Source organism: Physcomitrium patens, chromosome 1, assembly GCF_059467195.1.
Source record: "Physcomitrium patens ecotype Gransden chromosome 1, ASM5946719v1, whole genome shotgun sequence".
In the NCBI taxonomy this organism is placed as follows: domain Eukaryota; kingdom Viridiplantae; phylum Streptophyta; class Bryopsida; order Funariales; family Funariaceae; genus Physcomitrium; species Physcomitrium patens.
In genome coordinates this window covers 23,938,492-23,955,759 of record NC_143410.1, presented here as the reverse complement: position 1 = coordinate 23,955,759, position 17,268 = coordinate 23,938,492, and the positions used below count along the sequence as shown (strand labels likewise).

Below are 17,268 nucleotides of genomic sequence, written 5' to 3'. Positions count from 1 at the left end.
TGTCAACACAAGCTGTCACGTGCAAGCTGTCCTGGAAATATTACATTAGTCCAATGCATGCAGGTAAATATCGTAATATATATCCAACACACGAGCGCGAGAAGTTTCTTCGGAGTTTCTTCGACACGATTGGTAGCGTACAAGCTAAATCTGCCACTTCGGAGCTGGGAAATGCTGGTCGAATGTCTTGTGTCCAAATCGAAGTGGTCTAGATGCTTTGACCTCGTCAGTAGGTCACCGGTTTTGGCTGCAGGAAATTCGAGGATGCTGGTTTGGCGTTTAACTGCCAGAATTATCTTTGTTCCCACATCTATGTGCGATATTTGAGTCGACGGCCACTTGGTGCAATGGAAAGTTATTATGTAAATAGATGAATAATTAATTCCGACGACTCTGTTTCAGTTGCTGCTGAGTCACGAAAATACTTCAGAGTGCTTCGATTCTGTGGGTTAAATAGGAACCAAATTCTTGCGAGTTTAATACGTGTCTCTTGTACGCTCGAGGAAGTGCGATTCTTATCATTCAGAAGGATATCCCTGACGTGATTGATTACTTGTAGTCAGTAGGGCAGTTAGCTATACAAACTCGTTGTTGGCGAGTGGTTCCACAATTGTTTTCAGCTGATTCGAAAAAGGTGTGTTGCTCTCTATCCCAAGAACCGATCTAGAACAGTGTAGTTGTGTTCGTTGCCCCTACGATTGCCAGGGAACTGTCTGGTGTAGAACTGCGATGACCGTGTAATTGTCTGGTTTAGCATCACAGCTGCCGTGGAATTGTCTGGTCTAGCACTGCGATTGCCGTTAACTACAATTACAGAAGAGCAAAATCTTCAGCTCCCGCAGCACTTATGCTGATCCTGGACCATTCCACTGTTGAGTTTGACGTCCTCAGTAATATTCTGTGTGTCGAAGCTGCGCAATACTCAGCCTATTCGATTGATTAGGTTTCCTGTTATATGTTAAGGCTGCTAATCCTCGTACCGAAAACCGAGTTGTGGGAGCAGAGTTTACTATTCGCTTGAGCTCCCCCTCTCCAATACTTCTAGATTTGGTTCTTCATCGAAAAAGACGCCACTTGAGCAAGGAGCTGAGCCGCGGCGTAATAGTATTCTCGTGGTGCTTACCAACCTTTGGTCTCTTTGCAGGCCTGTTCAAGTGCACGCGACGTGTGAGAACATGGCGACACAACCCGCCTTAAGACGTCTGAATAGCATTCAGGAGCGAGTTCAAAAAGTGGTGCAGAGCAATCGAAACTTAATTCTCGATCTTCTCTCGCGGTAACAATCCCAATCCTGCTTTTTTTCCCAGTTTGTAATGTTTACCCGAGGATTGTTTTTTCAGTATTCGCATCCAAACTCACAACTTTGTTTGTCTTCCAGCGTCGTGACCTTGCCATTGTCTGTTCCTTGACTTGTATGCAGGTTCTTCGGAGTCTAAGATGCTGTTCTCTGCTGTATATGTTCTTCAACCGATTCTGACGTCTGCTTGTGCAATGTGTTGCAGTTATGTCAAACAGGGGCGTACAATTCTGCAGCCTCATCATCTCCTCGATGAACTGAACAACTTGGGTGATGCAGACCAGGTTGCTGAGATTAAGGACAGTGCATTTGGAAATCTTCTACAGAATTGTCAGGAGGCTATGGTGCTGCCGCCGTGGGTTGGCTTTGCAGTGCGTCCAAGGCCTGGAATTTGGGAATATGTGCGCATCAACGTAGAGGAGCTTACCCTGGAGGAGCTCTCTGTGTCCGAGTATTTGAGTTTCAAAGAACAGCTTGCCAATGGCACTGAGTACGTACCCCGAATCTTCTTTCAAATCGTTTCCATTTATTCCCCCAGCTTATTATTGTGAACATCGCAAATGGATTATGCTAATAAATTCCAATGCGTGCAGCGGAGAGGATCCATTTGTGCTGGAGCTGGATTTTGCGCCTTTCAACGCTAATTTCCCTCACATGACAAGACCCTCCTCAATCGGCCATGGCGTCCAGTTTTTGAACCGGCACTTGTCTTCGAAATTGTTCCATACCCCCGACAGCATGGAACCGTTGTTCGAATTTCTTCGAATGCACACCTATCGTGGACAGGTAATCAGAGGTTTAAATGGTTTGTATTGGCGAACTGGTGGATGCACGCCCTTCTCAAATGCTATGGAAATTTATATCTATGGAATCACATTGATGTACTGTGCATCGCTTCTGCAATTAAGAGTGATTTTCAGGTCCTCAAATTTATAGAATATGGTGAATAGTGCAGACTTTGATGCTCAATGACCGAATTGCGAGCTTGGTAAGACTTCGTCCACAATTGGTCAAAGCAGAGGAAGCTCTAAGCAAGCTCCCTGAGAAAACTCCGTTTGCGGACTTCGCGCACCAGTAAGTGATTCTCCCAACTGCTAGTATTCATAGGTTCCTACAAAAAATAGAGATTAGTATTAGTCTCTTGAAAGCACTCTCAGCCGTAGAGATTGTCAACTTACCAGTCAATTTATGATTTCCAAGGCAAACTTTGATTGAGATATAAACAATGAGTAATTTACGATTTATGTTACCATATGCAGATTGCAGGGTTTAGGATTAGAAAAAGGTTGGGGAAATTCAGCAGGTCGTGCTCTGGAGACGATAAAAATGCTGCAAGATTTACTCCAGGCTCCCGACCCAGATACATTGGAGAAATTTCTCGCCCGCATTCCCATGGTCTTCAGTGTTGTGATTGTTTCTCCCCACGGGTACTTTGGTCAAGAAGGTGTCCTCGGCTTGCCGGATACTGGTGGTCAGGTACAACCTACAAAATCTCACACCGAAATTTATCATCGATTCTAAACAGCACTAGATTGAATTCTAGGTATACTTGCAACATCGTCATCTTTCACCACAACCATTGCTCAAAATTTGGAGGTTTTAAAAGTTTTGGTATTTATTTGTAATGCAGGTCGTGTACATTTTGGACCAAGTCAGAGCTCTGGAAAACGAAATGCTTGAGAATCTGCAGCTGCAAGGGCTGGACATCATACCACAGATTGTCATTGTAAGACCTAATCTCTCAAGTTCTTCTTTTATACCACAAAAACTTTTGATACTTCTGCGTACATTGCTATTCAGCACTCATTTTGCAGAAATCCTTCTCATAGACCAGTGAGCTTTTCCTTGTCTGAAAAGCTTGGTCTTAAATAGTTGAATTAACGCCCCGGCATTTTTGACAGCTGACACGTCTCATCCCCAACGCCATTGGAACTACTTGCAATCAGCGTATTGAAAAGGTTACTGGCAGCCGATTCTCACACATCTTACGAATCCCATTCCGCCACGATGGAAAAGTCTTGAATAACTGGATTTCGCGATTCGATGTTTACCCCTATTTGGAAACATATGCTCAGGTCAGAACAATCCAGAAATAGTCGCGTTCTCTGAATATTTGAGCAGTATTTCCTTTTCAGAGGCACTGACACTTGAAGCACTCGGAAATCTTATGCGGCCATATGATATTGTGTACACAGGAGGCAGCACGAGAGATTAGCACGGATCTCGCGGGGCCACCGGACCTGATCATCGGCAACTACAGCGACGGCAACCTGGTGGCCACTTTAATGTGTCAGCAACTTGGGGTGACGCAGGTCCGTACATTTACTTCACTCCTAGATGTTGATGAAGTCCAAAGTTTAAACCACTGATACCATTGCATTTTTCAGGTATTCTTTATTCTTGTTTTCCTAGTTTCAGAGCCTAACTTACAAAAAACTTTACTTTCGTGAAAACTTTGCAGTGTACAATTGCCCACGCACTGGAGAAAACAAAGTACCCTGACTCAGACATCTACTGGAAGAAGTTTGAGGAAAAGTATCATTTCTCATGCCAATTTACAGCCGATCTCATCGCCATGAACCATGCCGACTTTATCATCACCAGTACATATCAAGAGATTGCTGGCAGTGCCAAAACTGTTGGACAATACGAGAGCCACCAAGCGTTTACGATGCCAGGATTGTACCGGGTTGTGAATGGCGTGAACGTCTTCGATCCAAAATTTAACATCGTGTCACCAGGTGCTGACATGGATGTTTATTTTCCTTACACAGACAAAGAGCGCCGGCTGACAAAGTTGCACCCAACTATCGAGGACCTCTTGTTCGGTACTGAACAGTCAGATGAGCACATGTAAGCTGCACATACCCAAACAGTACTGTATCTTGCTATCCACAGTAAGTAGTTTTATTTTTCCAAGAGACGGAAGCCCGCCACAATGTCATTTGTTTGTCATTTATTGAGCATTTGAGCTATTGTGTGGTATGCAGTGGTGTCATAGACAAGAGCAAGCCTATTCTCTTCACAATGGCACGTCTCGACAAAGTAAAGAATCTGACTGGCCTGGTGGAACTATACGGGAAGAACAACAAACTAAAGGAATTGACGAACTTGGTCATTGTTGGAGGAGAGATCAATCCTGCAAAGTCGAAAGACAGGGAAGAAGTAAAAGAGATTGCGAAAATGCACGACTTCATCAAGGAGTACAACTTACACAACAGCTTCAGATGGATCCGCTCGCAGACTAACCGAGTCCAGAATGGGGAATTGTATCGGTACATTGCAGAGGCGGGTGGTGTCTTTGTGCAACCTGCGTTGTATGAAGGATTTGGTCTGACAGTAGTGGAGGCAATGACATGCGGACTTCCCACGTTTGCAACACTACATGGTGGTCCCGCAGAGATCATAGAACATGGAATTTCGGGATTTCACATTGATCCTTACCATCCTGATGAAGTGGCAGACGAGCTTGTTACATTCTTCGAGAAAGTCAAATCTGACTCTAGCTTTTGGACAAAAATTTCTGAGGCTGCTCTGCAACGCATATATAGTAGGTAAATGTCATGCCACCGCCCACGGCTCACATCTCATCTCAATGACTAAAGGTTGGTAGCAACTCTAAGCCTATAATGTTTCATAAAATGTATCTAACATGCGTTAACGTGCACGCAGCTTCACCTGGAAACTTTACGCTGAGCGCTTGATGACCCTTACCCGCGTATACGGCTTTTGGAAGTACGTCTCCAACCTGCACCGACGCGAAGCTCGCCGATACTTAGAGATGTTCTACACTCTGAAATTCCGTGAATTGGTGCGCAGCCTTACACTCCCTCATCCAATCCTTCACTTGCACTTGCAATTACATAATCGTCAACTATTGTATTCAATTTGTATCGTGAATTCAACATTCCAACTTTCTACAATCTGTGGCAACTTGTGTGATCAGGTCAAGACAGTACCTCTATCCAAAGACGACGAAGGTCCTGAAGAGAAGACGGAAACGAAAGCTAGACTTGGTCCTGGACAAGCAGCCATCGTTGGTACACCAGCATCAGCTTAAGAAGCAAAATGGCAGAAATAATTGGCACTTAGGAATCTGTGCACCTGTGGCTTCGCAGAGATGGTCCAACCAAATCACGATCAGCAGGTTCACTGTCAATTTTCAGGCTTAGGATTTGTGAAACATTCGTTTGCATTGGAGATGAAATAGGGATACGTATACAAGGTTTTTTTCTTGCTCAAAGTGTTGGACCAGCGTGAACGTGAGTGTAGCGTATTCATCCTGATTTGGCATTTGAATTGAACACAAAGGCAACAATAGCCGACAATTTCGGAAAAACTCTATATCGCAGTGCGATGGAGAAATTTTGCAAGCTTTCGTGAATCGTTCACAACTTCACTTGTTCGCAACTTCACTTGTTCACAACATGCAATACAGAATGCAGGATTTTGAAAAAAAAAATTATAAAACTTACTCCACTACTCTTGTACTGTTGGCATCCTTTGCCACAAAGGTTTAACTGCACCTGAAGTGTAACGAAGAGCAATGTAAAAACACGAATGACATTTAAGGGCAAGCTCGTGATATTTTATCATGTATAATGTTGCACCTTCCGTTTCATGTAACATAGCTTGTCTTATCGTAGTATATTCGAAAATTATATTACTCTTGAATTCACTTTGACATATAAGTATTTTAACCCAATTTATTTTTCCTAACACACATATTCATCCATTATCATTAGTTTCTTTTATTAATTTGAAATCTTACCTTAATACAATCTATTTCTGAAAATGTTCTTTTAGTCAATCCTTTAATTATATTTAATATTTAGTAAATAAATAAAGAAATGAATCAGAAAATTCATGTCCCAAAAATAAAACAAGTATTCATATGTTTGCTTACAGACCAAATTTCTTGAGATAGACTGCATGACCGTGTCGACAATAAAACCGTGGAAACCTGGGATCTATAACCGTGGGGCAATGAGGCTCTACTTCTTCTTCACTCCCACCACACCACCGCATTTGAGGGGGGAGCGAGAGCTTGATTAGGGTTTGTTCAATCTTCGATTCCAGAAGTGGAAGGAAACATTCACTGGAGAGTGCGGGAGTCTATTCTGGCGTTGAGCAGGCGAGCGACTGTTGAGTTGCCATGGCGTTGAGCAATTTTCTCTTGACGGTGGCGGCGGTAGGAGCTGGATTCGTCTTGCTCAAGGGGGATGTGCGCCGATCAGCTGTTAATCTTCGGAGAAATCTTAAGCACGTGCGCAACTGGTTGGAACAGGAACAAGCTACTTCTCGTTCTAAGTAAATCTCTGTTGCTTTATTCACGTTTTTGGTTCTGCGAGGTTTTTGTGTTCTCAATTACGCAGTTTTACCTGATGATTTTTATATTTTAGGGTTTGTGTCGTTTCCTAGGATTCTTTTGTCTTGATTATCAGGGTTTTTGTACATTATGCACCTTTTATTGCATTTCCTGAGCTAGCTTACTTCCCGGAACTTCGGCCTTTGAGCTGTGTACTGAATTGGAATTGTTGGTTGTCCTTGACAATCTTAGAGGTGAACATGTTAAGCCAAGGGAGGTGGAAGCGGGTAAATCTGAGAAGGCCGAAAAGCATTAATTGGGTGACAAGTGCGTTGGAGGCGAAGAGTTTGTAAATGCTACACACGTATGATTCTGGTGGGTTGGCAGCTTCATTCTATTGTCCTGGCGTCAGGTTGTAGACCCATTTTTTGTGGAACATTAAAATTTGTGGTCATCAGTTTTATGAAACTTCACACGTCCAAGTGATCTCCAAGTTCAATTTGTGTACCGATCGTGCTTTTCGGTGAATCTCAAACTTACACATTAATGTAGAAATTAGAAACATTGCGGCTTGACGTGTTGGAAGCCCTACTAATTAAGAGTAAACTGCCTCTTGTATCCAAAAAAATATGACGTCGTACAATGGGCAATCTTTAGTGCGAGCTTTTAGAACGTATCAGATCTCAAACGAAAAAAAATATATCGTACTTTTTCTCTGTATACGATGCTCAGTTGAGCTTAGTTTACACCTTCAACCAACTTCAACCTCCTGTTTTTTCTCCGGTGGTCCCTGCTTCTCGATGCATAGCAGAGGATTACCACAAGGTTTCTGGGCGCCCTTGTAACATTTTAACCTTGAAAGAACATGATTATGTATGAAATGGGTTTTATTCCTGTAAACTGTTCATGCTTGCCCAAATGAAATCATCGCAGGTATGGCTTTGCTGTACATTATGATGGTCTTTGGTTGCTTCTGAGTTGTGTCTTTTTCGCACCCTTTCAGCAAAGAATGATTTTGAGTTGTCCGTGGTGATGCTCAATATACTTATCATTGTATGTTCTTAATTTTCTGGTCTTTTCCTTGTTGTGGTTGCAGTATTAAAGTCGGTAAGTAAAATGCTGATGCAGTATGCTGGACTTCATTAAGTATTTTTCTCGTTCAAATCAGAAGCGTGCAAACGACAACGTTCGTTTGCTGAAGAATTCCATTCTACGTGGTCAAGGCAACAATACGTCTTAATATTGGTGCATTTGGATGGAAAGCTTAGCCAGTGAACTCTCCACCACTCAAATTCCATGAAGGTTGCATTGCACTCGTCGATTTTGAAAGGTTGAAATTTTGGAGTCCCAGCAGTGTCCAAGCACCAGGTAGTCACGTGAAACTTGAACTTTGCTCTTCATAAACTTAACCTCCTAGGTACTCCATATCATTTTTGTGAAGCTGAGGCAGCTGAATCTTGAATTGAATGGTTTTAAACGACGATCATGAGCTTGTCCTTCTGTTGGCAGTAGTAAATAATAGAATTACTGCTGGTAGCTTACCGATTGTTGGATAATGTGTATGGTTACACTTCTACGATCAAACTGTATAGAATGGTTTTTGGAGTAATTGGGCATGCCAGTTTGAGCAGGGCCTGGTTATCTGTGTGAATTAAACTCAACCTCCGATCTCCTTGATGTATGACTTGGGGGTGATTCCCAGACCTGTTGACTCTGAAGTCATCACTACTCATGTATGATACATGAATAAAGAATGAGCTATCTGAACAACTAGTTCAACACTTCAATTTGATATATGAAGAGACTTTCTATTCATATATGTGTGTGTGTTTGGGCTCGTGTTTTCGCTCAACGATGGCATTCAATTCAGTCATGGCATTTTATTTTTTTATGAACCATACAACTTAATTTTGGACAAGATTACAACCACATTATATTCGATCTGACCAAACTCGGATCTTGTACTTCATTTCCTCAACACAACTGCCTCAGTTCAGAATAGTCTCGTAAAAAAGTAGACTATGGATCCATTGGATAAAAATCATGAATGGATATTATTGCGAAAGGTGTAACCAAAAGAAAGAATCGAATCATATTATGAAATTCATTGCAAGTTTGAAGCTGCAAATCCAAAGTCTTCCTGTTAAGGCATTCGTAAGCTTCAACAGGACTCACTTGTCTTCGTCATCCACGAATTAAGTTTTATCAACAACTCAACATTCCATTCGTCAAGTGTAGGACCAAATAAAAATAAATAAAAAAACACGTTGATCACCCAAATGGCTTCCCACGAGGTGTTAATTGAAAAAAGAAACAATGTAATCAATATTTGCGTTAATACTTGCACCTGAAGGTTATGGTCCCACCCCCCTCCCCCCCTTTTTTTTCTGTTCCTTTAATTTTTATTCCTTTTCCATTTCCCTGTTCTCACCTAGTACTTCTTATTTCATCACATGTCAATTTTATCACACCTTTGACTGACTGTGGGGGTTAAACAACCCGCCAGTGCCCAGACCCATGTGGACATGAGAGCCTCTCTCTGCCAAGTTGCATGCCATGCAAAAACAGGAATATTCGGGCATGGGAACCATTGTAAGTACCAGAAAGCCGTTTCTAAGTACACACTCACAAATGGGAGATGACGGTTAGAAACTGGGGCTGCTGCTGCTGCTGAGCTGTCCCATGACGACCCCTGCACAACATCTAATCTATCTCTCTATATATCTATCTATCCATCTAATTTATTGATCTAGGTCCAAGCATCATCTCAAGGTCTCTCCCAGTCTCAATGGTTGCTCCTTGGTTGTCACGCCCCACCTCCCCTTTTTTAATTTCTGTTATTTATTTAATATTAATTATTGTTATTATTATTAGTGTTTGTCTTTCCCTGCTTCCTGTAACGAGGTGCTGGCAGCGTCTCTTGCCAGGGTGGCAGTGCTTTATTCCTCTTCTTTGCTGACGGGACTCAGTCGCCATTTTCCTGACCCAACTGACCTCCAAAGAATACTAATCATTATCTGTTATTAATTAGAATAAAATCTGTAAAGAGATTTAATATTCTTCATGTAAACTTTGAGCATGTTCTTATCAGTTGTCTCAGTAATGCGAGATTTGTTCGTCTTCTATTTGTTTTTCTTTTTTTCTTTTTTTCTTTTACAAATAAAATCTAAATCTAAAGTTTGTAGTTTTCTTGGTGAAAAGAATAATGAGAAATAAATTAAAATCTTTGACCTCCAGTTAAAATTCTTGAAGTAAGAGATAATCAGGATTATGATCTCTACCTATTTCCACATAAATCATTGCAAATAATGACAAAAAAGATAAAGCTATAAATTTCTATTCTTTTGTTGAACCTAGTATTCTACACAATATATTTCATTTTTTTTATAAATATACACAGTCATTTCTTTCAACTAAAGAATGAATTATCCTCCAAAAAAATTAAAAAGAAAATAAATGCATGTGTGGTTTTTGCTAGGATTCTTAAGTTGTTTGATTAGTCTATTCATCTTACTATTATTATTATTTCTTTATATATTTTTATAATTAAGTTTTCTTACAATTATGTTAATTATTTAACAATCATTAAGTATGTATGTATGAATATATATATATATATATAGAGAGTTGTTAAAGTCACACCTTCTTATTTCATGATTGATTCCATCCATTTCCATCTCAATCTCCCATTCCTAATCCCATGTCCCTATTCCTATTCCATATTCCTTATCTCTTGTTTCAAATCTCTAATATCAAGTTTTTCTATTTTTCATGAACATACATATTTGTCTAAATATGAAGTGTTAGATAGAAGATAAATATAGATAGATTTGATAATATCTTATGGTGAAGCTTCTTAAAAGCTTCATAAACATGTATTTCACTTTAGATATGTTTATAATTGATTGGTAGGTTAAAAACTTGGCCAACAAGTTAACCAAGTGTTGTTCAAGTTAATAGCTTGTGAGCAAGCTCATAATGTGATGCATACACATACACACATACACACACACAAATATATATATATATATATATATATATATATTTTGTAAGTTAGATATATATCTTGCAAGTTGGACACATATTAGAGGTCCTATAGAATGTCGCTACATAGCTTTTAGTTAGATAGTATATATAGAAGCAAGAATGAAGCCTTTTTCACTCTTATCAATACCTTTTTAATCTTTAGTCTTATTTCAAGTCTTTCTAGTTTTCTTTTCTTTGACAATAGTCATTCTCATTTAATACAATACCACTTTTGAATCATTTCTTAGTATTTTTGAGTGGCCAAAGAATATATTAAACTTTTAGTTCTTTGAGATTCATTTCTTTGGCATTATTCCTATTTTTGTCCACTATTCTTAGTTCCATGTTATTGTTCTCTTCTCTTATTTATTATCGCTAGTCTCAAACTTATCTCCTCTATCTTTAATTTCTATTTTCATTTCCATCTCTCATTCTTTATTTCTCAATGTTCGTCATAAGCAATTACTATAAATTATTATACTTTGACTCCTATTCTTCTAAATTCTTTACATCATAATATATCGATCACTTCCATTTTTACATTCCAACTTGGTATGTTATGACTCTTTGGTCTATAGTATAGATGCATCTCATACTCTTTCTAAGTTTATTAATAATTTTACCTAAGCTTGCAATAAAAATCAAGCACAATGGCAGTCATAATAGTAATCAACTAAGCAATGTTTAGACAACCTCAGCAAATATCTTTCTTTATCCTATACCTCAAAAAATGACAGAATGGCTTGATAATAGTGAGATCATTGTCCCTTGCTAGAAATGATTATTAGTTCTTTAGACTTGCTATAACAATATACATATTGGTACAAGATCAACTCTCTTTTCTAATCACTTACTACCAAAAATTGGCAATAAGACTTATAATCCTTAACAATCACTTCATTATATAATACTCAATAATTCTATACAGAACTAGCTCAAAGAAAAGCATCATTGGAAAATTAATCTCTATTTTTTACTAATTATAATCATTATTATAGACATATATTTATTATAATTATTACTTGGATAATATGAATAAATAGAAACAAGTAAAAATATATTAATTTTATAATATCTTTTAGAGAAGATTCTTAGAAGCTTCATAAATGTTGCTTTGACTTAACATATGTTTGTATCTAATTGATAGGTTAGAAATTTGGTCAACAAATTAATCATATGCCATATATATTGGTAGGTTGTAGAACAAGCTAACTATGTGGCGTCCATATAAAAAACTTTTCTTATAAGCTAAATTACATGTTTTACAAAGTCAACATGTTTTGGAAGTCTTATAGAATGTTATCACATAGCTCTTAGGTAGATAATATATATAGAGGCAAGAATGAAGCCTTTTTCACTCTTATTGATTCCTTTCTTGCTTCTAATTTAGTTTCAAGGAGTCTTTAGTTTTTTTGTCTTTTGGCAATAGCTATTCTAGTTTCTTTTTAATATAAATACTTCTTTATTTCTATTTTGTTAAACATCTTTGAAAAAGTCTCATTTGTTTATTTTTTTTATTAAATTTTTGTCCTTGATAAATTAACAAGAGTACACTTATAATATTAAAGTTTTATCTTTTTTGATTAAGAATGGATTATTCTTTTTTCTTGATAAAAAATAAATGTAATAGAAGTTATGAATTATCCTCTTCTATACTAAATATTATTTTTTTTGCTCTTAAGTTTTTCTTTTCTTTTCTTTTCTTTTCTTTTCTTTTCTTTTCTTTTAAGTGTTATTATAGCAAAGCTTGTCAAAATGAATAGCGTAATAGTACAAATATAAGAATAATTAATAAAATTAATGCTTATAATATATTAATTCAATTTACCACCACAAAGAAGAAGAAGAATGATAGAAAGTAGAGATATAGAGATGATAGGAGTTCTTTGAACATCTGTTCTAAATCATGTCTTATTTTCTATGATAGAATACCATTCAAGCATTATAGAACCAAGAACTATCTTACTTGAGAAGTTTGATAATACAAAATCAAAATTTTGAAGACTCATCAATCAAGTACAATTGACAATTGAACTTCAATTCTAAAGCTATTCAACTTTAAGATTACAAATTGAGTTTATTAGAACACTACTTTTTGGTTCTGCATTATCATGGTTTTCATCTTTTTTTAAATGATGTGATCTAATATTAGATAATTTGAAAGCTTTTTTAGTGGAGTTTTCAGTTATGTATAGAAAATACGATGTAATTTGTATTGTAATAAATTAGATCTATATTTTGTAACAAGAAAATCAATCTATAATATTATATGCTTAATAATTTTAATAACTTGTAATTAATATCAAATAAGATGATGTTGCACTCATCAACCAATTTTTTTATAGATTATGATATGATATAAAGAAATTGATGCTCAGTTTATTTGATCCTCAAACATTGAGTCAAGCAATTAATTTTGATGTAAAGTATGATAATTGACTTTTTAAATTTTGATCTTAAAATTGTATAAGTAGATCTTAATGTTATTGTAATTTCATAGCAACATCAATTTCTTCTTAACACATATCTTTGAAAGTAGAGAATATATAAATTGATATGGCATATTTTAAACTTCTTATTAAGCAAAAACAGACTAGTTATTGTTAAGAAGGATGGAATTTATATTATGGAGAAATAAAGTACATCACTAAATATTATCCAAAGAAACAACACAATAAAAAAATGAATATTCTAATTATCAAAGAAGATAATATTTCAAAAAATACATATAAAGTCAATGTAGTGTCTATAAAGCTTCTAAAAAGCTTTTCTAAAAAATATCATGAAATAAATCTATTTTTATCTACTTCTATTTAATTATATATGAAAATATTAGAATAAATATATGTATTAGTAATATTACTTCATCTCTTTAGAAACAAGTTTTACAAGGAGTGGTTATCATATGTTGACGAAATCTAAAATGTGAAAAATTATATTTACTACATACTTTGATCTTTGTTCTTTTTAAAGATGGTTGATAGATCTTTTGAGCTATTAATATTTCAAATATTTTATTTGAAATATTTTATTTGAAAGGAGTTACAAATGCGAGGCAATTCTAGGCATTCGCATTTTGAGACGCAAGATGTGAAGCAGTCACTGTTTATGAGGGGTATCTATGGATGCAACTCAACCTCGATCGTAATGGCTACGGATTGTAAGTCTCGAATAAATCCTCAACCTCCTCAAGTTGTGGCAGATTTCAACATCCGTTTCTATATTAGGTGGAATTGTGATGGCATAGTGGACACTCTGCACAAATTTTCAATGATATGCATAATGCGCATGACTAAAATAATTATCAGCCTGTTAAAAAGTTGTGAACGAAATTTAAAACATTGTTCAACTAGTTGCCTGGCATGCCAAATAGTCATCAACTTACCACGACCCACATACATACAACCCACCAGACGAGATGAGGTAACAAGTTTTTATAAAAAATAAAATTGCACATGCTGCTCCATTCAACCTTTCAGTGTTGTATCTTCCATGGTAGGAACTTCAACAAGTCCAAAAAGGCTGCCCATTCTAAAAAAATGGTAGTAATTTAATCAACTTGGTTGAAAGCCGCTAGTTTGCTAGGAAATACGACACATCACTAAGATGGAAGGTATTTCAAACTAGGCAACCATTTCAAGCTCATCTAAATCTGGTATAATTACATCAAGCCGCATGAGCGGCTTATACTTCATGGGAATCGCAGCACCTGCTTGAACGCATAACTCCACAATAGCAGGGGCTTTACCATAGTATTTCGAAAGAGAGTTGTTCAACGGCGGCCCGTTTACATCTCGCACATGCCAAACATATCTGCACACAGCATATGCAATTTCTTTATGTATGCACAAACTTAAAACTCAAAGTATTGCTTCACGTACTTATCTTTATAAGGTAATCTAAATTAAAAGTCATGCCACAATCTCGTGATTTGGAGTAGCAAACTATCCTTGAAGAGAAACCGTGCCAGACTTTTTCTTTTTCAATTTAATTCGAGCATTTTTGAACTGCTAACCCAATAGAAAAAATTCATTGATTCAAAGCCGGCAGAGGCTAGTAAAGCACATCTACTATAATTGCATGGGATTAGCATCCAGAATAAATTTTCATGTGTTCTGAGAGTGGGCAGATTTCACGTATACCAGCACTACTGCAAAGAGGATGTGCGAAGCGCGAACCTGGGAGGAATCAAATCATCCAAAGCAGCATCTTGCCACCCATGCTGTCCGTTGCGCCACTGATGCTTGAACGCGCCACATAATTGCAATTTATGACCTCTGCGACCAATGTGAACTTCAGGGCAATAACCACAGGCTCTTACTGGGTAAGTCTGTATTAGCTGGTTAGCTCCTGCACGCATCTTAGTCCAAGCACGCATCGTTTTTTCCGCAATCGTCTTTAAGTCGTCATCATCGTTAATAGCCTGGACATCAAACTTTGACTCAGAGCTCCTTTCACGATCATCAGAGTCTTCTGTGCCAACCACCTCTGCTGTTTCATCCAACAATCCCTCATTTACCATGGATTGTTCTTCACCGCCAGACACAGATGTTTCAGCTTTTTCATCATCCGTATCAATGATCTCCTCTATTGTATTCCTCCTTCTACTCATTCCATCAAGTCCACTAAATGTAGTAGGCTCTTCACCGCTGTCAACCTTATCCCAACCTGGTCGATCAATAGGTACAGTCCTCCTCACTGTTGGAAATTCCGGAAGATCCACACCTGCCTGAATACATAATTCTACAATAGCCGGGATTCTATCGTGGTTGAACCTGTCCTCGTGTCTTATGGGCTTCTGTAAGCGATCTACAAGATGAAAAGCCTCCAATGGCACTACAATATCTTCAAGGAGTCCAGCCACCCATAAATGCTCTCCAGAGCGTCCAGTACAGTGCTTCCCTCGACATGTCTTTATTGTGTGCCCTTCTTTACCTACGTAAACTTCCGTGCACCACCTGAAAATCAAGTACTCCTCTTAGTCTCTAGCCCCAAACAATAACTACATGTGCACCGTTGACAGCTATGTCCACAACAAGGACATCTGGTTTCTGTGAGCACTGCATATCTTTAGAAAAAATAGAGTTCCAACCAGAGAGACTTAAGATTCATGAAACAAGCAAAGAAGTCAACAACTCAATATACACTCAAAAGTGAGTATACCTGCAGGCTCTGACAGGTATATGTTTCAAAAGTCGTGAAACACCATCCAAGACGACTTGATATGCTTTATACACCATATGTGCCACAGGCATAAGCCTTTTAACAAGCAACCCATTTGCAGGAGCCTTCAGGGGTTTGGGAGGTAATAATCTCATCTCTCTCCTTCTCATTCTCTTCGCATGGCTCCCATGCTGGACGGGTCTTACAAAGGGTTTCTTCTTATTTTTCGGCACGTTGGAAGGTGGCAAATCCTCATTTTGTTTGAACTTCGGACTTGCCTGCACAGAAACTGCGCAGATCATTTTGGTGTGTAGATATAGACATACATTATGCATATAACCGTTCAATATGATAATTCTGATGATGATGATGATGATAATGATAATAAATAACAATGTGGTAATTGCGGTTATGAACGTATAAAAATCCACCAATGCGAGTTAGGTTGGTCACGACGATAAGTGTAGTTACCATGGTTGAGCAAGTAATTCACTTGCAATTGTACGCTATCATAACTGAGTCTAAGGGGCCGTTACAGAAGGGAACCTCTCAATCGACTAACAATTCAAAGACAGACCCTAAATACATTCGGAGGTAGAGTTTCAAGCGTCTTTATGTCTAGATTTGACGCGGATTATGGCGTACATAATTCCACTTCTACTGAGAAACACAAATTGCAAAGACTGGCCAATCAAAAATACATTGCTCTAAACAATTTAAAGTCTTCAATTTCCCTTAAACCCTTAAACCTCGGAATGGGGACATAGGGTAACAAGAACCTGCTCTGCGCAACCGTAAAACCCTTGTCCCGCTACTTATGCCGCCGTTGGACCCAAAAAAAATCCTCGGGGAATCACATGGTGGTTCCCTCTGATTCACACCGTCCCACTGCATGGCCCGCCCCACAATTTGCAGTCCCTTCCTTGTGCAAAAGCGCACGGCGCTGATCCCCACACGCACTCTTTCCCCAACCAATGAAGAAGACGCCGCGCTCACATCTTTCTCTACAACCAATCTCGCCGTGCACAACGACGGCGCTCCCACGAACGCAGCCATCCCTACTCTCTCTCACACACACAACAATGCCTTGTGACAACCCTCACTCTCTGCAATTCAGAATAACTACCGGATAAAACTCCACGGAGCACTGCAGCGGCTGAAAAAACAGACCCAGGAAGCGTTCCTGAGAGCAAAAGTGGAACGTCAGCTGCAAAGTGCACCATGCCCTGCAACTCCTGCGACAAAAAAATAAAGAATGGTCTGTAGGCAAAGCTTTGGATTCACGAGGGTGGGATTGATCGCCGTGGTGGAAAGTTAAGGACGGCGGCACAATCCCGAACCTTACCCACGAAGAAGCGCGGCAGAGCCTCACTGCCATGGCTTACGTGGCGCACAGAAAAAGCGGAGTTGGAAGGTGACAGGTCATATGAACGATAAAAAATAAAGTGTAAGTTACAACCACAACTTAAAAGTA

The 17,268-nt window shown here is 38.4% G+C and overlaps 2 protein-coding genes and 1 long non-coding RNA gene across 3 annotated transcripts; 2 read left to right on the top strand and 1 right to left on the bottom strand.

Moving 5' to 3' along the window:
- Nucleotides 1-59: 59 nt before the first annotated feature.
- Nucleotides 60-5,670, top strand: LOC112286164 (sucrose synthase 2). The gene is made up of 13 exons (XM_024527811.3): nucleotides 60-634; nucleotides 1,145-1,276; nucleotides 1,503-1,787; nucleotides 1,891-2,083; nucleotides 2,253-2,371; nucleotides 2,557-2,773; nucleotides 2,928-3,023; nucleotides 3,199-3,372; nucleotides 3,493-3,609; nucleotides 3,759-4,150; nucleotides 4,288-4,851; nucleotides 4,970-5,108; nucleotides 5,244-5,670. The coding sequence occupies exons 2-13, from the start codon at nucleotides 1,176-1,178 to the stop codon at nucleotides 5,355-5,357; spliced, it is 2,511 nt and encodes an 836-aa protein (XP_024383579.1). The 5' UTR covers nucleotides 60-634; nucleotides 1,145-1,175; the 3' UTR covers nucleotides 5,358-5,670.
- Nucleotides 5,671-6,334: 664 nt separating this feature from the next.
- Nucleotides 6,335-8,401, top strand: LOC149989951 (uncharacterized). The gene is made up of 3 exons (XR_016505415.1): nucleotides 6,335-6,607; nucleotides 6,858-6,980; nucleotides 7,702-8,401. It is a non-coding gene; the product is annotated as an uncharacterized LOC149989951 (long non-coding RNA).
- A 5,649-nt stretch (nucleotides 8,402-14,050) lies between these two features.
- Nucleotides 14,051-17,139, bottom strand: LOC112284080 (APO protein 2, chloroplastic). The gene is made up of 4 exons (XM_024523604.3): nucleotides 16,574-17,139; nucleotides 15,795-16,083; nucleotides 14,810-15,589; nucleotides 14,051-14,444 (listed from the first exon to the last, which is right to left on the bottom strand). The coding sequence occupies exons 1-4, from the start codon at nucleotides 16,848-16,850 to the stop codon at nucleotides 14,255-14,257; spliced, it is 1,536 nt and encodes a 511-aa protein (XP_024379372.1). The 5' UTR covers nucleotides 16,851-17,139; the 3' UTR covers nucleotides 14,051-14,254.
- Nucleotides 17,140-17,268: the final 129 nt, after the last annotated feature.